Here is a 23,857-nt window from a genome sequence, read left to right on the forward strand (position 1 = left end):
TACATGGTAATTCCCAGCTGCTCCTCAGTGATCCAAAAATGCCTGAAAGTGAGGGATACTTATTCACTTTTATAAAGCATATTACACAAAAGGAACATACATGAAAAAGATCAGAAGATATAGAGACTGACAATCATTCTATATCTTTGCACACTATCCATTCTGAAAAATCCTAAGTACGATGATTCTTTAATCACAGTACCTCGCAAGTGAGTATGTGGGCCTTGTGCCCTGCACCAAAGCACATTTTCCTTATGGAAAAATCCCCCAGCTGAATCTTCCTCTTCTTCCAAATTAGAGTGGCCTAATAACATCACCAAAAGGATCATGAGGCATGTCCTTGTTAACAACCAGCTTTTCAGTCCTGGGTGGAGTCCATGGGCCCACTTTCAACTCCAGATCCTTCAAGAGCTGAAAATTCTGTGTCAATAAGTGGTTTCAGAAATCGCTCGACCTTAGTGAGTCTTTGCTTCAGTTTCTGCTGCATTGACTCATACTCCGCCAGGATCCGAGCAAACCTCGTTTGCAAGAGGTCTACGGACCCCTCCATTCGGGTGACCTTCTCCTCAAGATCTTTAGGATCACTTCCAGCATTTGCAACATTTATATCCAGCAGGCCGTCTTTCATCAGGATTTGCCTTCCTTTCTCTTCTAACATAGTTTTGGCATCTGGGTACTCAGTCAGAGCTTCCATGAGGTCATCTTTTGAGAGACAGAAGAGATCTGAGTAGCCAATGCTTTTAATATTGGCTGTTCTTCGATTGCCGGCTTTGCTACCTTTAATGTTAAGGATGCTGATCTCACCAAAGTAGCTACCATCACTCAATACCACAAACTGAGTGATTCCATCATCTGCCACCACAGCCAGTTTCCCCTCCTTGATGATGTACATCTCTCGCCCGATATCCCCTTTCTTGCAAATGTAATCTCCAGGACTGTAGACTTGGGGCTGTAATTTCAAGACCAACTCCACCAATAGACCAGCTTCACAGTCCGCAAAAATACGCACTTTTTTTAATGTGTCTAAGTGAACGTTGATGGCGATCTCTGCTCTCAGCTTATCAGGTAGATACTTCAAGACTTCTCTCTCATCAACCGTTTTTTGGTTGGTCCACAGATAGTCGAACCATTTAATAACTCTCTTTTCCATATCTTTGCTTACATTTCGAAAATGCATATATTGCTTGATTGCATCAATTCTTGCTTGAAATTCTGCTCTGGCAGCATTCATGTTGGAAATCATAGAACCTATGTTACCAACGATGGTAGCAAAAATTAACACTCCGATTAAGAAATCAACCACCACAAAGACAAACTCAGAATCCCTCACAGGAGGTGGTGTTTCACCAATTGTGGTCAAAGTCAGTGTAGACCAGTAAAGGCTGTACACATATTTTCTAGCCAAACGGCCAAATTCAGGATCATTAACATCAGGATACACCCATGTGTCATTTCCAAATCCAATAGCTTTGGAAATAGAGAAGTACACACATGCATTCCAGTGGATAATGATGACAATATACATAACAAGATTAGAAATCCTGAAGATGTTTGGGTAGTTTGTTCTCGTTTCTGTTCTCTGGAAGAATTCAAACATCCGAGAGATCCTTAACAGTCTGTTCAATCTAATTTCTGGATAGTTCCACCCTAGCTTAAAATACAGCAGATCAGTTGGTATCAGTGATATAAAATCAAGTTTAAATTGCAAGTTTGATTTATATTTCTCTATGAGTTTAACCTCTTCCTTTACCAGCAGTCCTTGTTCCAAGTAACCTAAAATAGAAAAAAAAAAATTTGTAATGTTTTTCACTTTTATGCCATTAGGAATTTTTTCTAAAATAACCCTCAGTGAACTTCACTGAGTGCAAAACAAGACTTCATTTCCAGTAAAAATGCTTTTAGCAATGCAATCAGATATGAGTACCAATCAACATATGGCTACGGAAAATATTATTTTGCAGAAATAAAAAATAAAACTTTGTAAGTGCAAAGTGAGAGATTCCATACAATGTATATCTGCAATTCTCTCTAGATCCAGCCTGTCTATGCACGTAAAGCCAAGAACAGTGTTCTTGGGAAGTTTTCTAAAACACCCCAGCTCTTGTGCCTAAAGCCATACACCACTCTCTTCCCAGAATCCTAGCCACACCCTTGAAATTTGGGTACCTGCCTTACTGTGTATTATGTGTATTCTTGCTTGTCCCACCAATGTGAAGAATAAATGTCTTTCAAAGATTCATTTTCTCTAGCCCTCTTATCCCTCAGGCTTCCTTAGACATCTGGGATCTTCCCTTCTCCGATATTAACACAGTAGGCCGTGACTTTTAGCATTCTGATACATTTTATCAAGGAAAGAATTTGTTCCCCTTTCTATACTGGCCACCAGAGCTGTGACTAGGACAGAATAACAGGAACATTGCCCCAGCACACTGGGATTTACAACACGTCCCTATTTTACATAATGATTCTTAAATGCTATTCTCTGTACAGTGGTTACCTTTGAATGTAGACAGCAGTGTAGAAACAGTAAGCTTATACCTACTTAAAAAGCATATTTAAGTGGGAAGCTATCAGATCCTGCTCCCTGGTCAGTAATGCCTCACCATGACCACAAAGTTGAGTTAAGGATGTGTGTACTGTTAGAAAGAGAAATCAAGAAACTGATCCCATTCAGAATTGCACCAAGAACCATAAAATACCTAGGAATAAACCTAACCAAAGATGTAAAAGATCTGTATGCTGAAAACTATAGAAAGCTTATGAAAGGAATTGAAGAAGACACAAAGAAATGGAAAAGCATTCCATGCTTATGGTATTAAAAGACAAAGATGAGCCTTCCAAGGAACCAGATGCTAGCCATGTTTGTAAGAATTCTGTCTCTGTAGGAGCACAAAAGAGTCTTTGGGTTGCTAGAATTTCACTGCTGCTTACCTTCATTGCTTCGAGAGAAGCAAAACTCAACAAATTCACTTAAAACCCCAAATCAAGAATAACTCCCCTACACAAACTTTCACTAAAGAGTTCATCAAGACAAAACTCATCTCCTGCAATGATGAAAATTAGAAAATAAACCAGTATAAGGAATTCTTCTACAAAGATCCTCTAAGAAAAAAAAAGTGAAAGAAGGCACCCAACTCTGTGCTGTGTTGTTAAAATGTCAATATTACCCAAAGCTATCTACACATTCAATGCAATCCCAATCAAAATTGCACAAGCATTCTTCTCGAAGCTAGTACAAGCAATCCTAAAATTTGTATGGAACCACAAAAGACCCCAAATAGCCAAAGTAATGTTGAAAAAGAAAACCAAAGTGGGAGGCATCACAATCCCAGACTTTAGCCTCTACTACAAAGCTGTAATCATCAAGATAGTATGGTATTGGCACAAAAACAGACCAATGGAATAGAATAGAGAACCCAGAGTTGGACCCACAAACATATGGCCAAATAAGCTTTGACAAAGAGGAAAGAGTATCCAATGGAAAAAAAGACAGTCTCTTTAGCAAATGGTGCTGTGAGAACTGGACAGCAACATGCAGAAGAATGAAACTAGACCACTTTCTTACACCACACACACAAATAAACTCAAAATGGATGAAAGACCTAAATGTGAGACAGGAAACCATCAAAACCCTAGATGAGAAAGCAGGAAAAAACCTCTTTGACCTCAGCTGCAGAAATTTCTTGCCCGACATATCTCCAAAGGCAAGGGAATTAAAAGCAAAAATGACCTATTGGGACCTCATCAAGATAAAAGCTTCTTCACTGCACAGGAAACAATCAACAAAACTAAAAGGCAACCGATGGAATGGGAAAAGATATTTGCAAATGACATATCGGATAAAGGGTTAGTATCCAAAATCAATAAAGAACTTACCAAACTCAACACCTGAAAAACAAATAATCCAGTGAAGAAACGGGCAAAAGACATGAATAGACACTTTTCCAAAGAAGACATCCAGATGGCCAAGAGACACATGAAAAGATGCTCAACATCACTCATCATCAGGGAAATACAAATCAAAACCACACTGATACCACCTCACCACAGAGTGGCTAACATGAACAAATCAGGAAACTATAGATGCTGGTGAGGATGTGGAGAAATGGGAACCCTCTTGCATTGCTGGTGGGAATGCAAACTGGTGCAGCCACTCTGGAAAACAGTGTGGAGTTTCCTCAAAAAATTAAAAATAGAACTACCCAATGACCCAGCAATAGCACTACTAGGAATTTACCCAATGGGAATTTACCCATACAGGAGTGCTGATGCATAGGGGCACTTGTACCCCAATGTTTATAGCAGCACTTTCAACAATAGCCAAATTATGGATAAAACCTAAATGTCCATCAACTGATGAATGGATAAAGAAGATGTGGTTTATATATACAATGGAATACTACTTGGCAATGAGAAAGAATGAAATCATGCCATTTGTAGCAACATGGATGGAATTGGAAGGTGTTATGCTGAGTGAAATAAGTCACTCAGACAAAGACAGATATCATATGTTTTCACTCATATGTGGATCTTGAGAAACTTAACAGAAGACCATGGGGGAAGGGGAGGGGGAAAAATTAGTTACAAACAGAGAGGGAGGGAAGCAAAGCATAAGAGACTATTAAATACAGAGAACAAACTGAGGGTTGATGGGGGGGAGAGGGGAAAATGGGTAATGAGGAGGTCACTTGTTGGGATGACCAGTGGGTATTGTATATAAGCAATGAACCATGGGACTCTACCCCAAAAACCAAGAGCACACTTTACACACTGCATGTTAGCCAATTTGACAATAAATTATATTTTTTTAAAAAAGGATGGGGGGAAAGATGGCAGCGTAGGAGGACGCTGGGCTCACCACGTCCTGCTGATCACTCAGATTCCACCTACACCTGCCTAAATAACCCAGAAAACCGCCAGAAGACTAGCAGAATGGAGTCTCCGGAGCCAAGCTCAGACGAGAGGCCCACAGAAGAGGGTAGGAAGGGCGGAGAGGTGGTGCGCGCTACAAGGACTGGCGGGAGGGAGCCTGGGCAGAGGGGCGGAAGGGCGGCCCGCTGGCCAAGCAGAGGCCCCGAGTCTAGCTTGCAAAAGCAGAGGGGCCGGACAGAGTGTGTTCGGACAGCAAGCGGGACTTAACAGCTGGAAGGTTATAAGTTAACAGCTTTGCTCGGAGAGCGGGAGGGCTGGAGGACAACGGGAGGGAGAGTTGTTGAGCCCCGGACGACAGAACGCAGCTTGGCGGGGAACAAAGGCGCTCACCAGTGCCATCTCCCTCGCCCATCCCCCAGCCAAAATCCCAAAAGGAACTGGTTCCTGCCAGGGAACTTGCTTGCACCGCGCAAACACCCAACGCGGTGCTTCTGCGGATCCATCCCTCCAGCGGGTCTGACTCCCTCTCGGTGCCACAGGGCCCCTCCCAAAGCAGATCTCCAAAGGAAAAGCGAGCTGAGGCTGCCCCTCCTGCCCCCGTGCACCTTGCCTACCCACCCCAGCTAATACGCCAGATCCCCAGCACCATAAGCCTGGCAGTGTACAAGTAGCCCAGACGGGCCACGCCACCCCACAGTGAATCCTGCCCCTAGGAGAGGGAAAGAGAAGGCACACACCAGTCTGACTGTGGCCCCAGCAGTGGGCTGGGGGCAGACATCAGGTCTGACTGCGGCCCCGCCCACCAACACAAGTTATCCAAGACGACACAGGGGAAGTGCCCCGCAGTCCCGCACCACTCCAGGGATGATGCAAAATGATGAAATGGAAGAATTCCCCTCAAAAAAACCTCCAGGAAATAACGACAGCTAACGAACTGATCAAAAACGATTTAAACTATATAACAGAAACTGAATTTAGAATAATAGTCATAAAATTAATCGCTGGGCTTGAAAACAGTATAAAGGACAGCAGAGAATCTCTTGCTACAGAGATCAAGGGTCTAAGGAACAGCCAGGAGGAGCTAAAAAAAATGCTATTAATGAACTGCAAATTAAAATGGAGACAACCACGGCTTGGATTGAAGAGACAGGAGAGAATAGGTGAACTAGAAGATAAAATTATAGAAAAAGAAGAAGCTGAGAAAAAGAGAGATAAAAAAATCCAGGAGTATAAGGGGAAAATTAGAGAACTAAGTGATGCACTAAAGAGAAATAATCTACGCATAATTGGTATTCCAGAGGAGGAAGAGAGAGGGGGAGGTGCTGAAGGGGTACTTGAAGAAAGCATAGCTGAGAACTTCCCTGAACTGGGGAAGGAAAAAGGTATTGAAATCCAAGAGGCACAGAGAACTCCCTTCAGATGTAACTTGAATCGATCTTCTGCACGACATATCATAGTGAAACTGGCAAAATTCAAGGATAAAGAGAAAATTCTGAAAGCAGCTAGAGATAAACGTGCTCTAACATATAAAGGGAGACCTATAAGATTTGTGACTATTCTCTCTACTGAAACCTGGCAGGCCAGAAAGGAATGGCAGGAAATCTTCAATGTGAGGAACAGAAAAAATATGCAGCCGAGAATCCTTTATCCAGCAAGTCTGTCATTTAGAATAGAAGGAGAGATAAAGGTCTTCCCAAACAAACCAAAACTGAAAGAATTCGTCACCACTAAAACAGTCCTACAAGAGATCCTAAGGGGGATCCTGTGAGACAAAATATCAGAGACATCACTACAAGCATGAAACCTACGGACATCACAATGACTCTAAACCCATATCTTTCTATAATAACACTGAATGTAAATGGACTAAATGCGCCAACCAAAAGACATAGGGTATCAGAATGGATAAAAAAACAAGACCCATCTATTTGCTGTCTACAAGAGACTCATTTTAGACCTGAGGACACCTTCAGATTGAGATTGAGGGGATGGAGAACTATTTATCATGCCACTGGAAGTCAGAAGAAAGCTGGAGTAGCCATATTATATCAGACAAACTAGACTTTAAATTAAAGGCTGTAACAAGAGATGAAGGGCATTATATAATAATCACAGGGTCTATCCATCAGGAAGAGCAAACAATTATAAATGTCTATGTGCTGAATACAGGAGCCCCCAAATATATAAAACAATTAATCACAAACATAAGCAACCTTATTGATAAGAATGTGGTAATTGCATGGGACTTTAACACTCCACTTACAGAAATGGATAGATCATCTAGACACACGGTCAATAAAGAAACAAGGGCCCTGAATGAGACATTGGATCAGATGGACTTGACAGATATATTTAGAACTCTGCATCCCAAAGCAACAGAATATACTTTCTTCTCGAACGCACATGAAACATTCTCCAAGATAGATCACACACTGGGTCACAAAACAGCCCTTCATAAGTATACAAGAATTGGAATCATACCATGCATACTTTCAGACCACAATGCTATGAAGCTTGAAATCAGCCACAGGAAAAGTCTGGAAAACATCCAAAAGCATGAAGGTTAAAGAACACCCTACTAAAGAATGAGTGGGTCAACCAGGCAATTAGAGAAGAAATTAAAAAATATATGGAAACAAATGAAAATGAAAATACAACAATCCAAACGCTTTGGGATGCAGCGAAGACAGTCCTGAGAGGAAAATACATTGCAATCCAGGCCTATCTCAAGAAACAAGAAAAATCCCAAATACAAAATCTAACAGCACACCTAAAGGAAATAGAAGCAGAACAGCAAAGACAGCCTAAACCCAGCAGAAGAAGAGAAATAATAAAGATCAGAGCAGAAATAAACAATATACAATCTAAAAAAAACTGTAGAGCAGATCAACGAAACCAAGAGTTGGTTTTTTGAAAAAATAAACAAAATTGGTATACCTCTAGCCAGGCTTCTCAAAAAGAAAAGGGAGATGACCCATATAGATAAAATCATGAATGAAAATGGAATTATTAAAACCAATCCCTCAGAGATACAAACAATTATCAGGGAATACTATGAAAAATTATATGCCAACAAACTGGACAACCTGGAAGAAATGGACAAATTCCTAAATACCCACACGCTTCCAAAGCTCAATCAGGAGGAAATAGAAAGCTTGAACAGACCCATAACCAGTGAAGAAATTGAATCAGTCATCAAAAATCTCCCAACAAATAAGAGTCCAGGACCAGATGGCTTCCCAGGGGAGTTCTACCAGATGTTTAAAGCAGAGATAATACCTATCCTTCTCAAGCTTTCCAAGAAATAGAAAGGGAAGGAAAACTTCCAGACTCATTCTATGATGCCAGTATTACTTTGATTCTTAAACCAGACAGAGACCCAGTAGAAAAAGGGAACTACAGGCCAATATCCCTGATGAATATGGATGCAAAAATTCTCAATAAGATACTAGCAAATCGAATTCAACAGCATATAAAAAGAACTATTCACCATGATCAAGTGGGATTCATTCCTGGGATGTAGGGCTGGTTTAACATTCACAAATCAATCAACGTGATACATCACATTAATAAAAGAAAAGATAAAAACCATATGATCCTGTCAACCAATGCAGAAAAGGCATTTGACAAAATTCAGCAACCTTTCTTAGTAAAAACCCTCGAGAAAGTTGGGATAGAAGGAACATACTTAAAGATCATAAAAGCCATTTATGAAAAGCCCACAGCTAACATCATACTCAATGGGGAAAAACTGAGAGTTTTTTCCTTGAGATCAGGAACACAACAGGGATGTCCACTCTCACCGCTGTTGTTTAACATAGTGTTGGAAGTTCTAGCATCAGCAATCAGACAACAAAAGGAAATCAAAGGCATCAAAATTGGCAAAGATGAAGTCAAGCTTTCACTTTTTGCAGATGACATGATATTATACGTGGAAAACCTGATAGACTCCACCAAAAGTCTGCTAGAACTGGTACATGAATTTAGCAAAGTTGCAGGATACAAAATCAATGTACAGAAATCAGTTGCATTCTTATACTCTAATAATGAAGCAACAGAAAGATAAATAAACTGATCCCATTCACAATTGCACCAAGAACCATAAAATACCTAGGAATAAATCTAACCAAAGATGTAAAAGATCTGTATGCTGAAAACTATAGAAAGTTTATGAAGGAAATTGAAGAAGATATAAAGAAATGGAAAAACATTCCATGCTCATGGATTGGAAGAATAAATATTGTTAAAATGTCAATACTACCCAAAGCTATCTACACATTCGATGCAATCCCAATCAAAATTGCACCAGCATTCTTCTCGAAACTAGAACAAGCAATCCTAAAATTCATATGGAACCACAAAAGGCCCTGAATAGCCAAAGTAATTTTGAAGAAGAAGACCAAAGCAGGAGGCATCACAATCCCAGACTTTAGCCTCTACTACAAAGCTGTAATCATCAAGACAGCATGGTATTGGCACAAAAACAGATACACAGACCAATGGAATAGAATAGAAACCCCAGAACTAGACCCACAAATGTATGGCCAACCAATATCTGACAAAGCAGGAAAGAACATCCAATGGAAAAAAGACAGTCTCTTGAACAAATGGTGCTGGGAGAACTGGACAGCTACATGCAGAAGATTGAAACTAGACCACTTTCTCACACCATTCACAAAAAATAAACTCAAAATGGATAAAGGATCTGAATGTGAGACAGGAAACCATCAGAACCTTAGAGGAGAAAGCAGGAAAAGACCTCTCTGACCTCAGCCGTAGCAATTTCTTACTTGACACATCCCCAAAGGCAAGGGGATTAAAAGCAAAAATGAACTACTGGGACCTCATCAAGATAAAAAGCTTCTGCACAGCAAAGGAAACAACCAACAAAACTAAAAGGCAACCAACGGAATGGGAAAAGATATTTGCAAATGACATATTGGACAAAGGGCTAGTATCCAAAATCTATAAAGAGCTCACCAAACTCCACACCCGAAAAACAAATAACCCAGTGAAGAAATGGGCAGAAAACATGAATAGACACTTCTCTAAAGAAGACATCTGGATGGCCAACAGGCACATGAAAAGATGCTCAACGTCACTCCTCATCAGGGAAATACAAATCAAAACCACACTCAGATATCACCTCACGCCAGTCAGAGTGGCCAAAATGAACAAATCAGGAGACTATAGATGCTGGAGAGCATGTGGAGAAACGGGAACCCTCTTGCACTGTTGGTGGGAATGCAAACTGGTGCAGCCACTCTGGAAAACAGTGTGGAGGTTCCTCAAAAAATTGAAAATAGACCTACCCTATGACCCAGCAGTAGCACTGCTAGGAATTTACCCAAGGGATACAGGAGTCCTGATGCATAGGGGCACTTGTACCCCAATGTTTATAGCAGCACTCTCAACAATAGCCAAATTATGGAAAAAGCCTAAATGTCCATCAACTGATGAATGGATAAAGAAATTGTGGTTTATATACACAATGGAGTACTACGTGGCAATGAGAAAGAATGAAATATAGCCCTTTGTAGCAACGTGGATGGAACTGGAGAGTGTGATGCTAAGTGAAATAAGTCATACAGAGAAAGACAGATACCATATGTTTTCACTCTTAGGTAGATCCTGAGAAACTTAACAGAAACCCATGGGGGAGGGGAAGAAAAAAAAGGAGGTTAGAGTGGGAGAGAGCCAAAGCATAAGAGACTCTTAAAAACTGAGAACAAACTGAGGGTTGATGGGGGGTGGGAGGGAGGGGAGGGTGGGTGATGGGTATTGAGGAGGGCACCTTTTGTGATGAGCACTGGGTGTTGTATGGAAACCAATATGACAATAAATTTCATATATTGAAAAAAAAGTAAAAATAAAATAAAATAAAATAAAATAAAATAAAATAAAATAAAATAAAATAAAATAAAAAAAGGATGTGTGTACTGTTATAATGTCTAGTACAGCTGTGCCGGATACACTGATTTCTCCCCATGCCTCTTCATGGAATCTCTCTGTGAGGTAGTAATTACCTTTTTACCACAGAGCTGGCACAATATTTCTGTTCTCTCTATTCCTCCCACTGGCATAAAACCAATGAACAAGATAATGGAGGAAACCCACCAATCCACATTCAAAATGTTGCCAAGTAACCTGAATCCGTTGGAGTGGCCTAAGCTTGTGGGTGAATATATGGTATTCTTGTTTCCAACAGTGCTTTTTCTTCTAAAATAGATCTGTGAGCTTATTTTGAAGAAGACTTGAATTAAAAAATTTCAAATTATACTATAGAGATAAAAGCACAACATTGCAAAATATCCAAAGCTGAACGTATTTACCTGTCCTTGTTCGTACAAACATATCAAGAAGATAGACTATGTCTGATAGGTAATCAAAAATGAGCCAATATTCTAAGTAATCAGACTGAAGTTCATCAAAACATGCTCTGTAAAAGAAAAACATGTAAATAAAATGAACTGGGAGCCAGTTTAAGTAAAAGTCTTCTCTGTATACTTTTTATCATGGTAAGAGGTATAATGCACTAAGGCTGAGAGGGTCCTTAGAGTCCATTTAATCAACCACAGCTTTTCCGAATCTGAATGGTTTGATTTATTTTTCTCATGTGTCTGAATTCCAACATTCTTTCGATTACACTAGTTCGCTTTGTGGAAACATCAAATAAGAATAAATGGCCTCAAGCTAATGTCAAAATATATTGGCTTATACACATTGATAACCAGGTTCTTATTGACTATCTGTACCCAAAATGCTTCCAGGAATTGTGCTTGGTCCTAGGTTGCTGAGATGTTTACTATCTAAAAGACAGAGAACCATAGACATACCTGAGAAACATATCTTGCTCTAAAACAACCTAAATTTTTTATCTTCTTCCACTCCTGGCAATGTTTTTTTCTTAGGCCACGAAAATAAAGTTTCTCCCAAACTTTATTTTCTCCCAAAATTCTAATAAAACGACTCAGCAATCAAAAGTTTAAAACTATCCCCCCACACTTCATTCCAGTACTGGATTTCCAAGTATACTGGCAACCAATACATCTTCTCCTGATGTCAGGAAAACACATTGAGAATAACATAACCTCTCTTTACAACCTGAGGTGGAGAAAGGATGTATGTCCTGAAGAGCTCTGGACCAAACCATTAAGTCAGTTAACTCAGAAACTAGAAGCAAATTGAGATCCACAAAAATATATAGATACCTTGCAATAATCATAGTCCAGTTGTACATGACAGGTAAGGTGATGCAAAACAGCCAGTTGTAGTATGTGTTTCCTGAGGGATCAATAACTGTGACTTCTTTCTTCTCCCTAGCAGCAATTTGAAATGAAGTAGAAGGTTACCAAGAAACAAGAAAATTTTTATTTCACATGTTAAATATGGTTATGTCCATTATCCACAATTAATGAAACAGAACTAAGCTGGAGAAGCTCACCCTCCAGGGAGAACATTAGCTTGGCATGAGTGTATTAGACATCAGCAATTGCCTAGTGAGGGCTGGATAGATGGTTAAATTATTAGTCTTACATTAAACCTTACATTAGACTTTTATTAAAGCCCTGTTTTACTGCCATGCTGCAGATACTTCCATCAATTCAGCCACTGAAAAGGAATAATGGCACAGATCATGCCAGATTCTGAATATTCCGTAGACTTCTTTGGTAGGTTGTAGGTGGTGAGAGAATGGTGGTGTTACCACTTTTCCTACCAGGTAACAAAATAATCAGGAACTACACTGTGAGAGGGAGCTCTCATCTGTGTGGAAAGAAGACTGTAACACAATCTAATAAAAGGTACTTGTTCATAAGCATCTATGAAGGATGAAGAGGCAATAGGAGGTAGAAGGAGGAAGGAAGGAAGGAAGGAAGGAAGGAAGGAAGGAAGGAAGGAAGGAAGGAAGGAAATATATCGTCAAATGGAAAAATTTTTTTAATTGCCTAGTATCAAGCCTCTATTGGGTTTGGGGAGAGGGGTTGGGTTTTTTTGTTTTTAAAGATATTATTTTTAAATAATCTCTACACCCAGTGTGGAGCTTGAATTTAACAACCCGAGAGGAACAGTCGCCCCCTCTACTGACTGAGCCAGCCAGGCACCCCAAGCCTATATTGCAAAGGACTTTTTCCTTTGTAAGAACTTCAATGGCTTTCTAGCAGGCACAAATAAGTGAATATTATCTGGTAAAGAAAAAGAGTTTTCTTTAAGCTTAGAAAACAATTTCCCCTTTAATAAAAAGTAAAAAGATAGTTTTGAAAATATCATTCGGCCTCACCCTTATGAAATTCTAACCCTCAAATGTTTGCTTACAAAAGATCTTGCAAATGGTTGGAGTTTTAATAAGCATTTGTACTGAGCTCAGAATTTTTTTTTAATGTTTCCTTATTTTTGAGAGAGAGAGAGAGAGACAGAGAGAGAAAGAAACACAGAATCAGAAGCAGGGTCCAGGCTCTGAGCTGTCAGCCCAGAACCCAATGCAGGGCTGGAACTCAAAGTCTGCGAGATCATGACCCAAGTGCAAGTCAGACCCTTAACTGACTGAGCCACCCAGGCGCCCTGTCCTGCTCTCAGAATTAAGCATGGCTTTTGCAAGGAGACTAGCTTACTTTGGAGTATTTGCCATACAGTATTTATTACTCAAAAATGTTAGTAAAATTATTAAATTTTTATTTCAATTAAAAAAAATTAATGGTAAGACCCTAGAAACCTAATTCTCTTGAAATCCAAATATCTCCGAATGGTAAATTTATCTTCACCAGGACTTGAGGAAGTCAGTTAACCATAACATTGAAAAGTCTTGATGAGAAAAGTAAGAATAAAACTACCATTGGTCACTTTAAGGAAATAAGAAAAAAAAATTAATTCCCATTAGATAACAATCTATTTAGTCTTTTACACAAGGTTTCATAATTATAAACTTTTAGGAAATTAGCCTTGCATCCAAAATCCATTACAAATTCATTCCTAATTTCAACGCCAGTAAAAACACTTACTCTTCTTTCTTATCTTTGCCTTTCTCCTCTTTCTTTTTCTTCTCTTTTTCCTTTTCTTTCTTCTTTTTCTTCTCTGAGTCCTTTTTATTTACATTTTTATCATCTGACTTGCTGAAAAGTGAGAGATGTAGTCAGTAATAAAATATGAAAATTTTATGGGCCAAAAAATCTGGGATCATTCATGCCAAAGCCTAACTTACCTCTTCTTTTCTTTCTTCTTTTTCTTTTTTTCTTTTGGTTCTCTAAAGAAGAAATAATATCTAAGTCACACAATCAAATTACATCCTGACTTCCATTCTTATTTACTTCCCTCTCTATTGAGCAAGAAATCTGAACCTTGTCTTCAGAGACCTGCCCGCGTGCTAAGAACTAGAAATCTGGTCTTCTAATGGAGAGTTATACAAAAATAGACCTACACCTAGATAATAAAACAAACAAACAAACATTCCTGGGTTAGTACACATGGAAAATTGAAGACAAGGGAGGTGGATAAAGGCATAAACCCAACAAGGGAAATTTAGAAAACAACAACTCCCAAGAGTGCACTTTCAAAAAGTCTCAATGTGTACAAAAAAAAATTATTATTTAAAATGTAAGCTTCTTGATATCACTTATATTTATTATTGAGTAAGAACTTGGAGAATTTCAAGAAAATGCCATCAATTTTCTTTAGAAGGGTAATCCTGACTGAAGCAATTTTTTATGAGTAGTCAAAAAACTCCACACAGTGGAATCCCAATTCTTAGAATCATTCACTGAATTTGAGATCACCTTTTCTCTATATACAATTTCTTCTGCAGTGGAGATTATGCGATTTGAGGCTCCTTCCTACAGTTGGTTCTATTAGCTGAAGAATGGATTCTGGAGCCAGGCAGACCTACGGTCAAAACAGGCTGCCATTGTTGGCTCAGATGTCTTGGGAAAGTTTATTATTCAGATATGAATGAACAGGCATTGCACTACCACTAGGGTAGTCAGAGAGGATGTTAAAGGGAGATAGGGCTAGGCCTCAAAGCATGGGTAAGAGTTGGAGTGGTTGAGAAGAGTGAGGACACTAAAAGGAAGAAAATTTTCAGGAGCAAATGTACAAGTGAATTTAGTCTGCATATCAATAGCCCAGGAAAAGTAGAATGCTGCTATTGAGGAGAAATATGAAATAAATTAGATAAAGACATGGGGCTTGGCACCTAAGACTGTCACGTACAAAGGGGAACAGAACATAAAACTGGACAAGGGAGAATTTACTGCCATGACAGCATATTCTTGTGTTATAGGCTTCAACACCCTAGCCCAGATCCATGGAAATGGTGCCAACACACTGCTGGGATGGCTCTCAGAAGCTCAGAAAAAATGATGATTTGTGCTAAGTGTAATAGAAATTACAAAGTGCCATGACAGACGGTGGAGGAAGGTATCAGGGAGACTGAGAGAAGTGATGTGCTGAAGTGGACATACCAAGTAAGGAAGATAACCCACCAACTGACTATGGTCCCTAAGAGGGCTCAGAAGACACAAAAATGATAAGGAATATGCTGGTGAGAGGTGCACCAGCATCATTAAGAAACTCAGTGGTATTGTCCTCTATAAGCCAGAGCTGGTAGTGGGAGATACTGAACTGGGTGCAAAACTGGGTTCTCTGAGAGCAACTGATATGACAGAACCTGGGAATAAGAGATCGGTGGCAGTGCTTACACATCAGAGGAGAGATGGGTCCAATAACTATAATTACCATGAAGGTGAGCATGGTAGCCAGAGGGCTTAACTCATAGACAGCTATAGAAGAAGTTAATTGTATACTGGATTCCTAGATAGATGGGCATCCTTTTGGTTTGTTGGGGTACTGTTTAATGTATACAATGAAAACATATCAGGTATGGATGATTAAGAGGTTGAAGGCAACTTAACCGGATAAAAAGTCACAACCTTATGAGTAGTTTCTAAACCTGAGCCAGTTCTCAGAAATGAAACCACTGACTGAAGAGGGAGCCAAGCCCCCATAAAGAAAGACTCTGCAAACACTATGACCAGTATACTCAGTAATGATTTCCCCAGTCTTTCCCCAGAGAAAACCCATGGTCACTTACATAGGTGACTATACGCTGGGAGAAGAGGGAGTACCTAGATACATTAAAGACTGTTTGGCAAAAGACCCAAGCTGTTATTGAGACCCAGGGATTGAAGCGTCATCATGCCTCCCATTAAAGTGGGGGGCAGCATATGGTGACCTACTAATAACAGAATCCTGTATGATTTACAACGTGGGGGTTTCCACTGGATCTAAGGACCTCTATTGTGGTCATTTCTCCAGTTCCTCAATGTTAACTGGAATGTAAGTGGATACATATATTTGGTCATTGGCAGAACCTTATCCCTACTAGTTCCTTAACTTGTAGAGTAAGAGCTATTATAAGGGGGAGGGCCAAGTGGAAGCTTTCAAGCTGCCTCCCACCTGCTGGCCGAAAACAATATTACATCCTAAACAGGAGGGAAAGAAAATGAGACCCTTAAAGACTTAATGCATGCAGGGGTGGTAGTCCCCCCACATTTAATTCAATGTCTTGTCCCTACAAAATTCACATGGATACTCATGAACAGCAGTAGACTACTGAAAATCAAGCACATAGCAGCCCCAATTGTGGCTCCTGTGGCAAATGTGAAAAACAATGCATTTGTGCTATCTAAACCATATACCTAAAGTTCTGGGCCAGTCACAGTGACTGTGTTATTTTTTTTTTTATCACTATCAGGGAAGAGGATCTGAAATAGTTATGGGATGGAAGATGGCACATTTATAGTCTCTTCCAGGGCTATGTTATCTGTCCTGCTTAATGTCATGACACAGCCTAGAGGGACCTGGACTATCTGGACATTCCTTGGAGCGTCACATTGGCCCACTATATCAATGGCATCATGTTAATAGGGCCTTGAAAGAGGACTGACTAACCGTGGAACAGAAGATGACTGTTGACCATGAATTGGATTCTGTCAGAACTAACAAGTCATGAGGTTGTACAGCAATCTATCACATGATGAAGTGGTATATCTGGGATTGAGCAGGTGCTCACTACCCTTCCATCATGTCATCTACCACCGTTGCATCAGCTCCTACTCTTCAACTCTCCACCAGGGCCATATGTGTGGGTCTTACAGGACAGGTCATCATCAATGATCTGGTCGATGAATGGGTCAGCTTGACATCAGGATACAAGCCAAAATGGGCTATGTCTATACCATAGCCCTCCTTAGAAGTGACCTTGAAAAACAATGGTAAAGTTAATCTTTCTAATGTCACAGCTCCAAGCAGTGCCCAGTCATCCCTTTTGTGTGGAAAAGGAAATGGCCATGCATGGGTCTGGGAACCAAGGAGTTGAAGTAGGAGTGATTCACATAGGAAATGTGTGCTTCTCATCCCCACAACTTTCTGCTCTGTGGATCTAAAGGCTTCCAGATAGGTCACGTGTCTTCCAGGGAACACGGTAGGTGTCCCATTAAACATTAAGCTATGACTGCTCCCCAGTCACTTTAGGCCCCTCATGCAAGGCATGAAGCAAGTTCTTTAATCAGAACTAGATAGTGTTGCTGTGTTAGAGTGGGTGAGGGGGATGTATTTGGCACATAGATCATCCACTCTGGTGCCTTTGGTGTTCTCCAGCCCAGTTTTAGTGGTAAATGGACAAATATGGCAGCTATAACTCAAGAAAGGCACAGTGACAAGGGGCTGAAATCCATCAGGAATAAGGGTGACTATGACTACAGTGTGCATGAGGGTAAAGGCCCGGTCCTACTGCCTAACTATGACACAACTCTGAAGGGCCATCCCTGCTCTAGAGTTTCCCATGGGATCGTATGGCATATCAACTCTATTCTCTGAAGTTCAACTTCTCCCTCTGCCCCGTTCTGCTCCCCTAACTCCCTTCTCAGAGATCGTCTCCTGAGGAATTGACCTAAGGCACACTGGCTCAGAATGGAAAGGATTACTGATATTTCATTCATTTTTGTCCAACAGGTGGGGCAACTGCATTTACACAGGAGACATGGTTTTCTATTTGTATTTAAACACACATACATACCTAAATACATTCTGCTTTTAATATGGGTAGCCACATTTTTCAGAAGTAAATAACCACATGACAAAATAATAGAATACCATTGCCATTGCATTAAATAGAGTTTTCCTAATAAAGTTCTCCTCTATAGCAGATTCAGATATATTCCTACATTTTACTGGTGTTCTTTAAGAGCAAAGTTTTGGTTTTCTATTGTAAATGTACTTACTGCTCCTTATTGCTGCTGTTGTTAACGTTGAAAAGTGCAATGGTACCAGGCAGGTAGTGCTCCCTGGAAAATGAAAAAGTACAGTAAAATCATAACAGTTACCATCTGCATAATGCCATTAAAGAACAGTCTTTTTTAAAAAATTGTTTTTTTTAATGTTCATTTATTTTAAGAGAGAGAGAGAGAGCATGAGCAGGGGAGGGACAGAGATAGAGGGAGAGAGAGAGAATCCCACGCAGGCTCCATGCCTTCAGTGCAGAGCCTGACGTAGGGCTTGAACTCACAAACCATGAGATCTTGACCTGAGCCAAAATCAAGAGTCAGATGCTTAACTGACTGAGCCACCCAGGTGCCCCAAGAAGTCTTAAAGAACAAATTATCAGGGCATCTGGGTGGCTCAGTCAGTGTAGCAGCCGACTTTGGCTCAGGTCATGATCTCTCTGTTCACGATCTTGCAGTTCATGACCTTACGGTTGGTGAATTCGAGCCCTGTGTTGGGCTCTGTGCACACAGCCCAGAGCCTGGAGCCTGCTTGGGATTCTGCATCTCCCTCTCTCTATGCCCCTCCCCCATTCGTGCTCTGTCTCTCTCTCTCTCTCTCTCAAAAATAAATAAACATTACAAAAATTTTTTTCAAGACCAAATTATCTTCAGTTACTATTGTCTAGACAAATTTTGAAAATATAGAGCCTCCATGAAGCTTGAATTGCTAAATATCAATGCGATGAACCAGAGTGATTAGTAAACACCTATCAATCAATGCTAGCACCAAAAATTAGCATCCTCCATGGCCTCAAGTGAGGCAACTTGGATGCCAGCAAGACATCTAAGACTTAGATTGTCAGAGAAGATTGGAAGAGAAGAAAAGACAAATAAAAAACACTGGGGAAACTGAAGGTTGTTGGTGGAAGCAGAAATAAGAGAGAGGAAAAAAGGAGGGAGAAAAAGCAAAGAAAAAGTAAATGTGTCCCACAATATGGGAACTCCTGATCCACACCAAAATCACATTCGTGCCCACACCCTTAGAGGCATGTGTGTGAAGTTCTCATGAGTGCTTCATTTCCTACTAAGGACTTTTAGCTTTTCTGTTCTAGCTACGCACTCCTGTGCTCAACTTCCCTGAAAGTAGGGGCAAATGGGATACAGCATTTCAGAGGAAGACAGCCAACCCTTCCCACATACCATTGCCTCAGGGCCCTGAAAGAAGGATCAGAAAGGCGGAAGAAGTCAGAGAGGACTGAGGCATCAGGTTCTAAAGGGGCAGAGACCAGTCTCAGGGGAAATGATCAGCAAGAGTGTTTGTGACTCAAAGCCCCGTGGGCATCGATAATCATCAGCCTGTGCTTTCCAAGAGAGGAAAAGAATAAGTAGCAAGTTACTCCTGAGATCCTGCACAGTGGCTGGGTAGCAGGAGCATTGCCAAGCCCACTAAATGGAGGAGTAGAAGACCTTTCTTCCCTCTAAATAATAGTTTAGAAAGAGATACGGAGGGATAGATTATACTGCTCACCTCTGTGTTGGTCCCCTTCTGCGTGAGTTATTTCTAACGGAATCCCCTGCATGGGGGGTTTCATTCTCTGACTCTTCAAACATGGAGGCACTGTCGTCATCATCATCATCATCATCAGAAAAGGAGCTAGGTCCAATAGGAGGCAGAGGTGAATTAGATCAATGTTTTAAATTATTATGAAGCGGGGCGCCTGGGTGGCGCAGTCGGTTAAGCGTCCGACTTCAGCCAGGTCACGATCTCGCGGTCCGTGAGTTCGAGCCCCGCGTCGGGCTCTGGGCTGATGGCTCAGAGCCTGGAGCCTGTTTCCGATTCTGTGTCTCCCTCTCTCTCTGCCCCTCCCCCGTTCATGCTCTGTCTCTCTCTGTCCCAAAAATAAATAAACGTTGAAAAAAAAATTTTTTTAAAATAAATAAATTATTATGAAGGAATAATGTTTCTCATTAGGAGGACCACTGCCTCATCTTTTCTCCTTCCCTCTCAAACTAACATATGACGCTTTTTCTTTTTTTTTAAGTGGGCCTCACACCCAGCACGGAGCCCAATGTGGGGCTGTATCCCATGACCCTGAAATCAAGACCTGAGACAAAATCAAGAGTCAGATGCTCAACCAAATGAGTCACTCGAGTGCCCCTACCCCCATTTTAATTAGAGGGAAATGAGAACTTCTAGAATACATGGAATTAGATAGAATATATGCATAATTCAGTGCATACTACTGAATTGTAGTTCAGAAACCACTTTCTAGGTCTTCCATATTTCTATTACTTGACGCATTGATCAACGTTAATATTTATCAAATAGAAAGTATGATATCTATGTTTTTAGGTCACATTATCCATTTGTATGGACTAACCTGTAATAACACTTCTTTCCACGAAAAATAAATGCAATATATGTGTATAAATGTCTATGCATTCATGGGGTAGCCACTTTAAATTATACTTCTAAAACATTCAGCATATCACACTATTATTTTCACATTCATCTATGGCAATGCCACCCCTTTAGATTTGAAATGTCCCATGAGAAAAGGCCTGGCCTAAGTGCTTCTAAATAATCACCACAATAATATCTCTGTTCACTTGTGAGACAAGTTATGCTGTTCCAAAGTATAAACACATTCACAAAATTAAATGAATTACAAAGGGTAAAGTCACAAAGAAAAAGTTAAACTGAAATCAAGCCTAGTTAAATTTATTAGTGGTGGCTGGTATTAACAACGCATGGATTTACCTGCATGCTCCATTTTCCATCCTCCTTATTTCCTTTTCAATATCTGGAACAATCACATTGGGAACGTTTATAAAAGAGAACCGTGTATTGATAATATTTTTCTTCATGGTTAGTTTAATATCTGGGGAGAAAAAAGTCTTCTTAGTAGAAAGACTATATATTTACATATACAATCAAAAGTTTCACTCTACCATTCATCTAAGGCTCTCATCATAATTTTATTTCCAGTTATATATAGGACTTATTCTCTAATAGAATATAGATGTGGCCTAAGCCCTTCATTACCACTAGCCAGTTTTTTTGTGTATCTTTTTAATTCAAGAATATACCAGACGTGTAAACTTTTTTTTCTTAATTTTGGATTTACCACAGCTTTTTCATTTAATGTTTATTTTTATTTTTGAGAGAGAGACAGAGCACAAGCAGGGGAGGGGCAGAGAGAGAGAGAGAGAGAGAAAGAGAGAGAGAGAGACAGAATCCGAAGCAGGCCTCAGGCACTGAGCTGTCAGCACAGAGCCCCCCACACGTGGCTCGAACTCACCACCCGTGAGATCATGACCTGGCTTAACCCACGGAGCCACCCAGGTGCCCCTGAATTTACCCCAGCTTTAAAATATTCAGGCAATGTCGTCAGAGAACAAAACTATAGGGACCTCACATACAGATCAAACAAGTAATAATAAAAAGCAGTAAAATAAAATACCAAAATGACTGTAATCAGCTATGAATTTCTACAAGCATTCCAAAAAAACAGAGCGGGGGCGGGCGGGGGGGGGGGGGGTCTTGAGCGGTATTTAAACTTTGGAGGAAAAACTGGATGTGACACACTTAGCAAGGCCCCTAAATGATTACATATAGTGCTCGGCTGCTCGTGCAACCATCTCAGGCATCAGGAGAATGCCCAGAACGAAGGGATTCTGAATTCCCCCAGGTACGTCCTACCCCGCGGCAGTTGGCAGTTCGAGACCAACCTCTGGCTCTTGGACAGAAGCGCTGAATGGAGCGCAGGCGCGCTGCGCATCACCTTCCAGGCGAGGCTCTGCAGTCACCCAGAGACCACGCCACTGCCCTTAGCGACCTCTCACGGTCGTCCGCTGGCCTCCGGTGTGCTGCAACCACGTCGCCTGGAACCTCGGAGAAGTTCCTGGTGGGCACGAACGGTGTGCCTGTGGGGAGATACAGCCGCTGCTTTGCGACCATTGACTTGGAAGCCCAGCCGGGCCACAGGGCCCCGCTGTGCCTGGGGCGCCTCTCCTCCACCCCGCTTGCTTGGCAGTTACCGCGCTGCCCTCTGGGCTTTTCATCCACGATGGTGTTTCCTCCAAATCTGCCTGGAGGAAAATCCCTCGAGATGGGTGCTGGGTGTCCATCCCAGCCTCCCCTCTCCCAGACCAAGTTTCCTCACTCTAAAAGCTCCCAGTGTCGGCAGGAAAAAAAAAAAAAAATCAATATCTGGTCACTCCAAGAAAAGTGCCACTGTTGACAGGCTCTTGTATTGAAGGTGTGTGCCACGGTCTGGGGATGAAGACCCAAAAAAGGTCAAGGCGATGAGAGGAGGACTGTGGGGTGCTAGACAACTTCAATACCTCCCATACCTCTACCTTCCCAAGATGGCGGGTCATCTATCCATCCCCTACACCACAACACACACCTAGCCTGCACTCTCAAGTTTTTATTGTATGACTTGGGGAGATTTCCTTTGTTATTTTTCTACCACTGAGTTCTAGGTTTGGGCAACAAATGTGCCTTTGTTATTAATAACATAGAAAAGCAAAAATAAAAAATAAAAGAGAGAGAGAGAAGGAATCATTTGATATGGAAAAAATGTATAAAACACTTCATTCTTTATAGTAAAATATGTTAAGGAATGACTTGTTTTTTGGGGCACCTGGGTGGCTCAGCTGGTGAAGCATTGGACTTGATTTCGACCCAGGTCATGATCGTAGGGTTCATGAATTCAAGCCCCACATTAGGGGCTTATTTATTTTGAGAGACACAGAAACAGCATGAGGGGTGAGGGGCAGAGAGACAGGGGGAGAGAGAGAGGTGCAGAGCTGGACATGGGACTCAAACTCACCAAACTATGAGATCATAACCTGAGCCAAAACCAAGAGACAGCTGCTTAACTGACTGAGCCACCCAGGTGGCTAATTATCTTGACTAAAAAGTTCCAGAACATAATACGTATCTTGATATCAACATTGTCTTAACAGATACCTAAGTGTGGTTTGGGCTTTATACAAATATTTTTAGCATTGGGGCGCCTGGGTGGCTCAGTGTGTTCAGCGACCGACTTCGGCTCAGGTCATGATCTCACGGTCTGTGGGTTCGAGCTCTGCATTGGGCTCTGTGCTGACAGCTCAGAGCCTGGAGCGTGCTTCTGATTCTGTGTTTTCCCTCTCTCTGCCCCTCCCCAACTCATGCTCTGTCTCTCTCTGTCTCAGAAATAAATAAACATTAAAAAAAATTTAAAAAACAACACAAATATTTTCAGCATTTTACCCTCAAGCATGGTGACAACCCTTGGTTTGAGAGAAATGTTTGATTTGTGTTAAGGAAGTCTCCATTCATTCTTATTTTATCAATTTTTTAAAATTAGAAATAGGAATGAATATTGATTTTTATTAAAGAATCTCTTACTTTTATAGAAATAGTATTTTTCCTTTTAATTTTTTTCTATTAACATGATGAACTGTATTAATGAATTATTTTAATAGTTATGAAATAAACTCTTCTTGATTATGGTAAATTCCTCTTTTCGTATGCTATTGGAACCTCGCTAACACTGTATTTTATTTTGCATTTTTACATTAAAATGTTTTGCATTGTATTAAAACACAAAATTATTCTGTTGCTTGGGAAAGGGTTTTTGACAGTAAATGTTGACGTTTTTCATATACTTTTCAGCTCTTTTTGGTATCATAGGATTGTTAAGAAGGCATCTGAAAAGAACGAAAAGATTCTTCTTTTA

At 40.7% G+C, this 23,857-nt stretch overlaps 1 protein-coding gene across 1 annotated transcript; it reads right to left on the minus strand.

Annotated features, from left to right (window-relative positions):
- Positions 1 to 358: 358 nt before the first annotated feature.
- CNGA1 (cyclic nucleotide gated channel subunit alpha 1) lies at positions 359 to 21,002 on the minus strand. Its single transcript, XM_047092419.1, has 8 exons — positions 20,887 to 21,002; positions 19,654 to 19,779; positions 18,144 to 18,206; positions 14,069 to 14,110; positions 13,869 to 13,979; positions 12,084 to 12,191; positions 11,205 to 11,311; positions 359 to 1,773 (listed from the first exon to the last, which is right to left on the minus strand). The coding sequence occupies exons 1-8, from the start codon at positions 20,991 to 20,993 to the stop codon at positions 359 to 361; spliced, it is 2,079 nt and encodes a 692-aa protein (XP_046948375.1). The 5' UTR covers positions 20,994 to 21,002.
- Between the last annotated feature and the right edge of the window lie 2,855 nt (positions 21,003 to 23,857).

Source organism: Lynx rufus, unplaced genomic scaffold (genome assembly GCF_022079265.1).
Source record: "Lynx rufus isolate CCGP_SWC_20201006 ecotype Redwood Valley unplaced genomic scaffold, mLynRuf1.p SCAF_3, whole genome shotgun sequence".
NCBI classification, from domain to species: domain Eukaryota; kingdom Metazoa; phylum Chordata; class Mammalia; order Carnivora; family Felidae; genus Lynx; species Lynx rufus.

What these genes read in the sequence shown, in the direction of transcription:
- CNGA1 (XM_047092419.1), bottom strand. Translation starts at nt 20,993, where the DNA reads ATGAAGAAAAATATTATCAATACACGGTTCTCTTTTATAAACGTTCCC. An exon ending in AACAGCAGCAATAAGGAGCA is followed by an intron (nt 14,111 to 18,143) that starts GTAAGTACATTT and finishes TTTCTTCTTTAG; the next exon opens with AGAACCAAAAGAAAAAAAGA. An exon ending in GGCAAAGATAAGAAAGAAGA is followed by an intron (nt 12,192 to 13,868) that starts GTAAGTGTTTTT and finishes AATTGCTGCTAG; the next exon opens with GGAGAAGAAAGAAGTCACAG.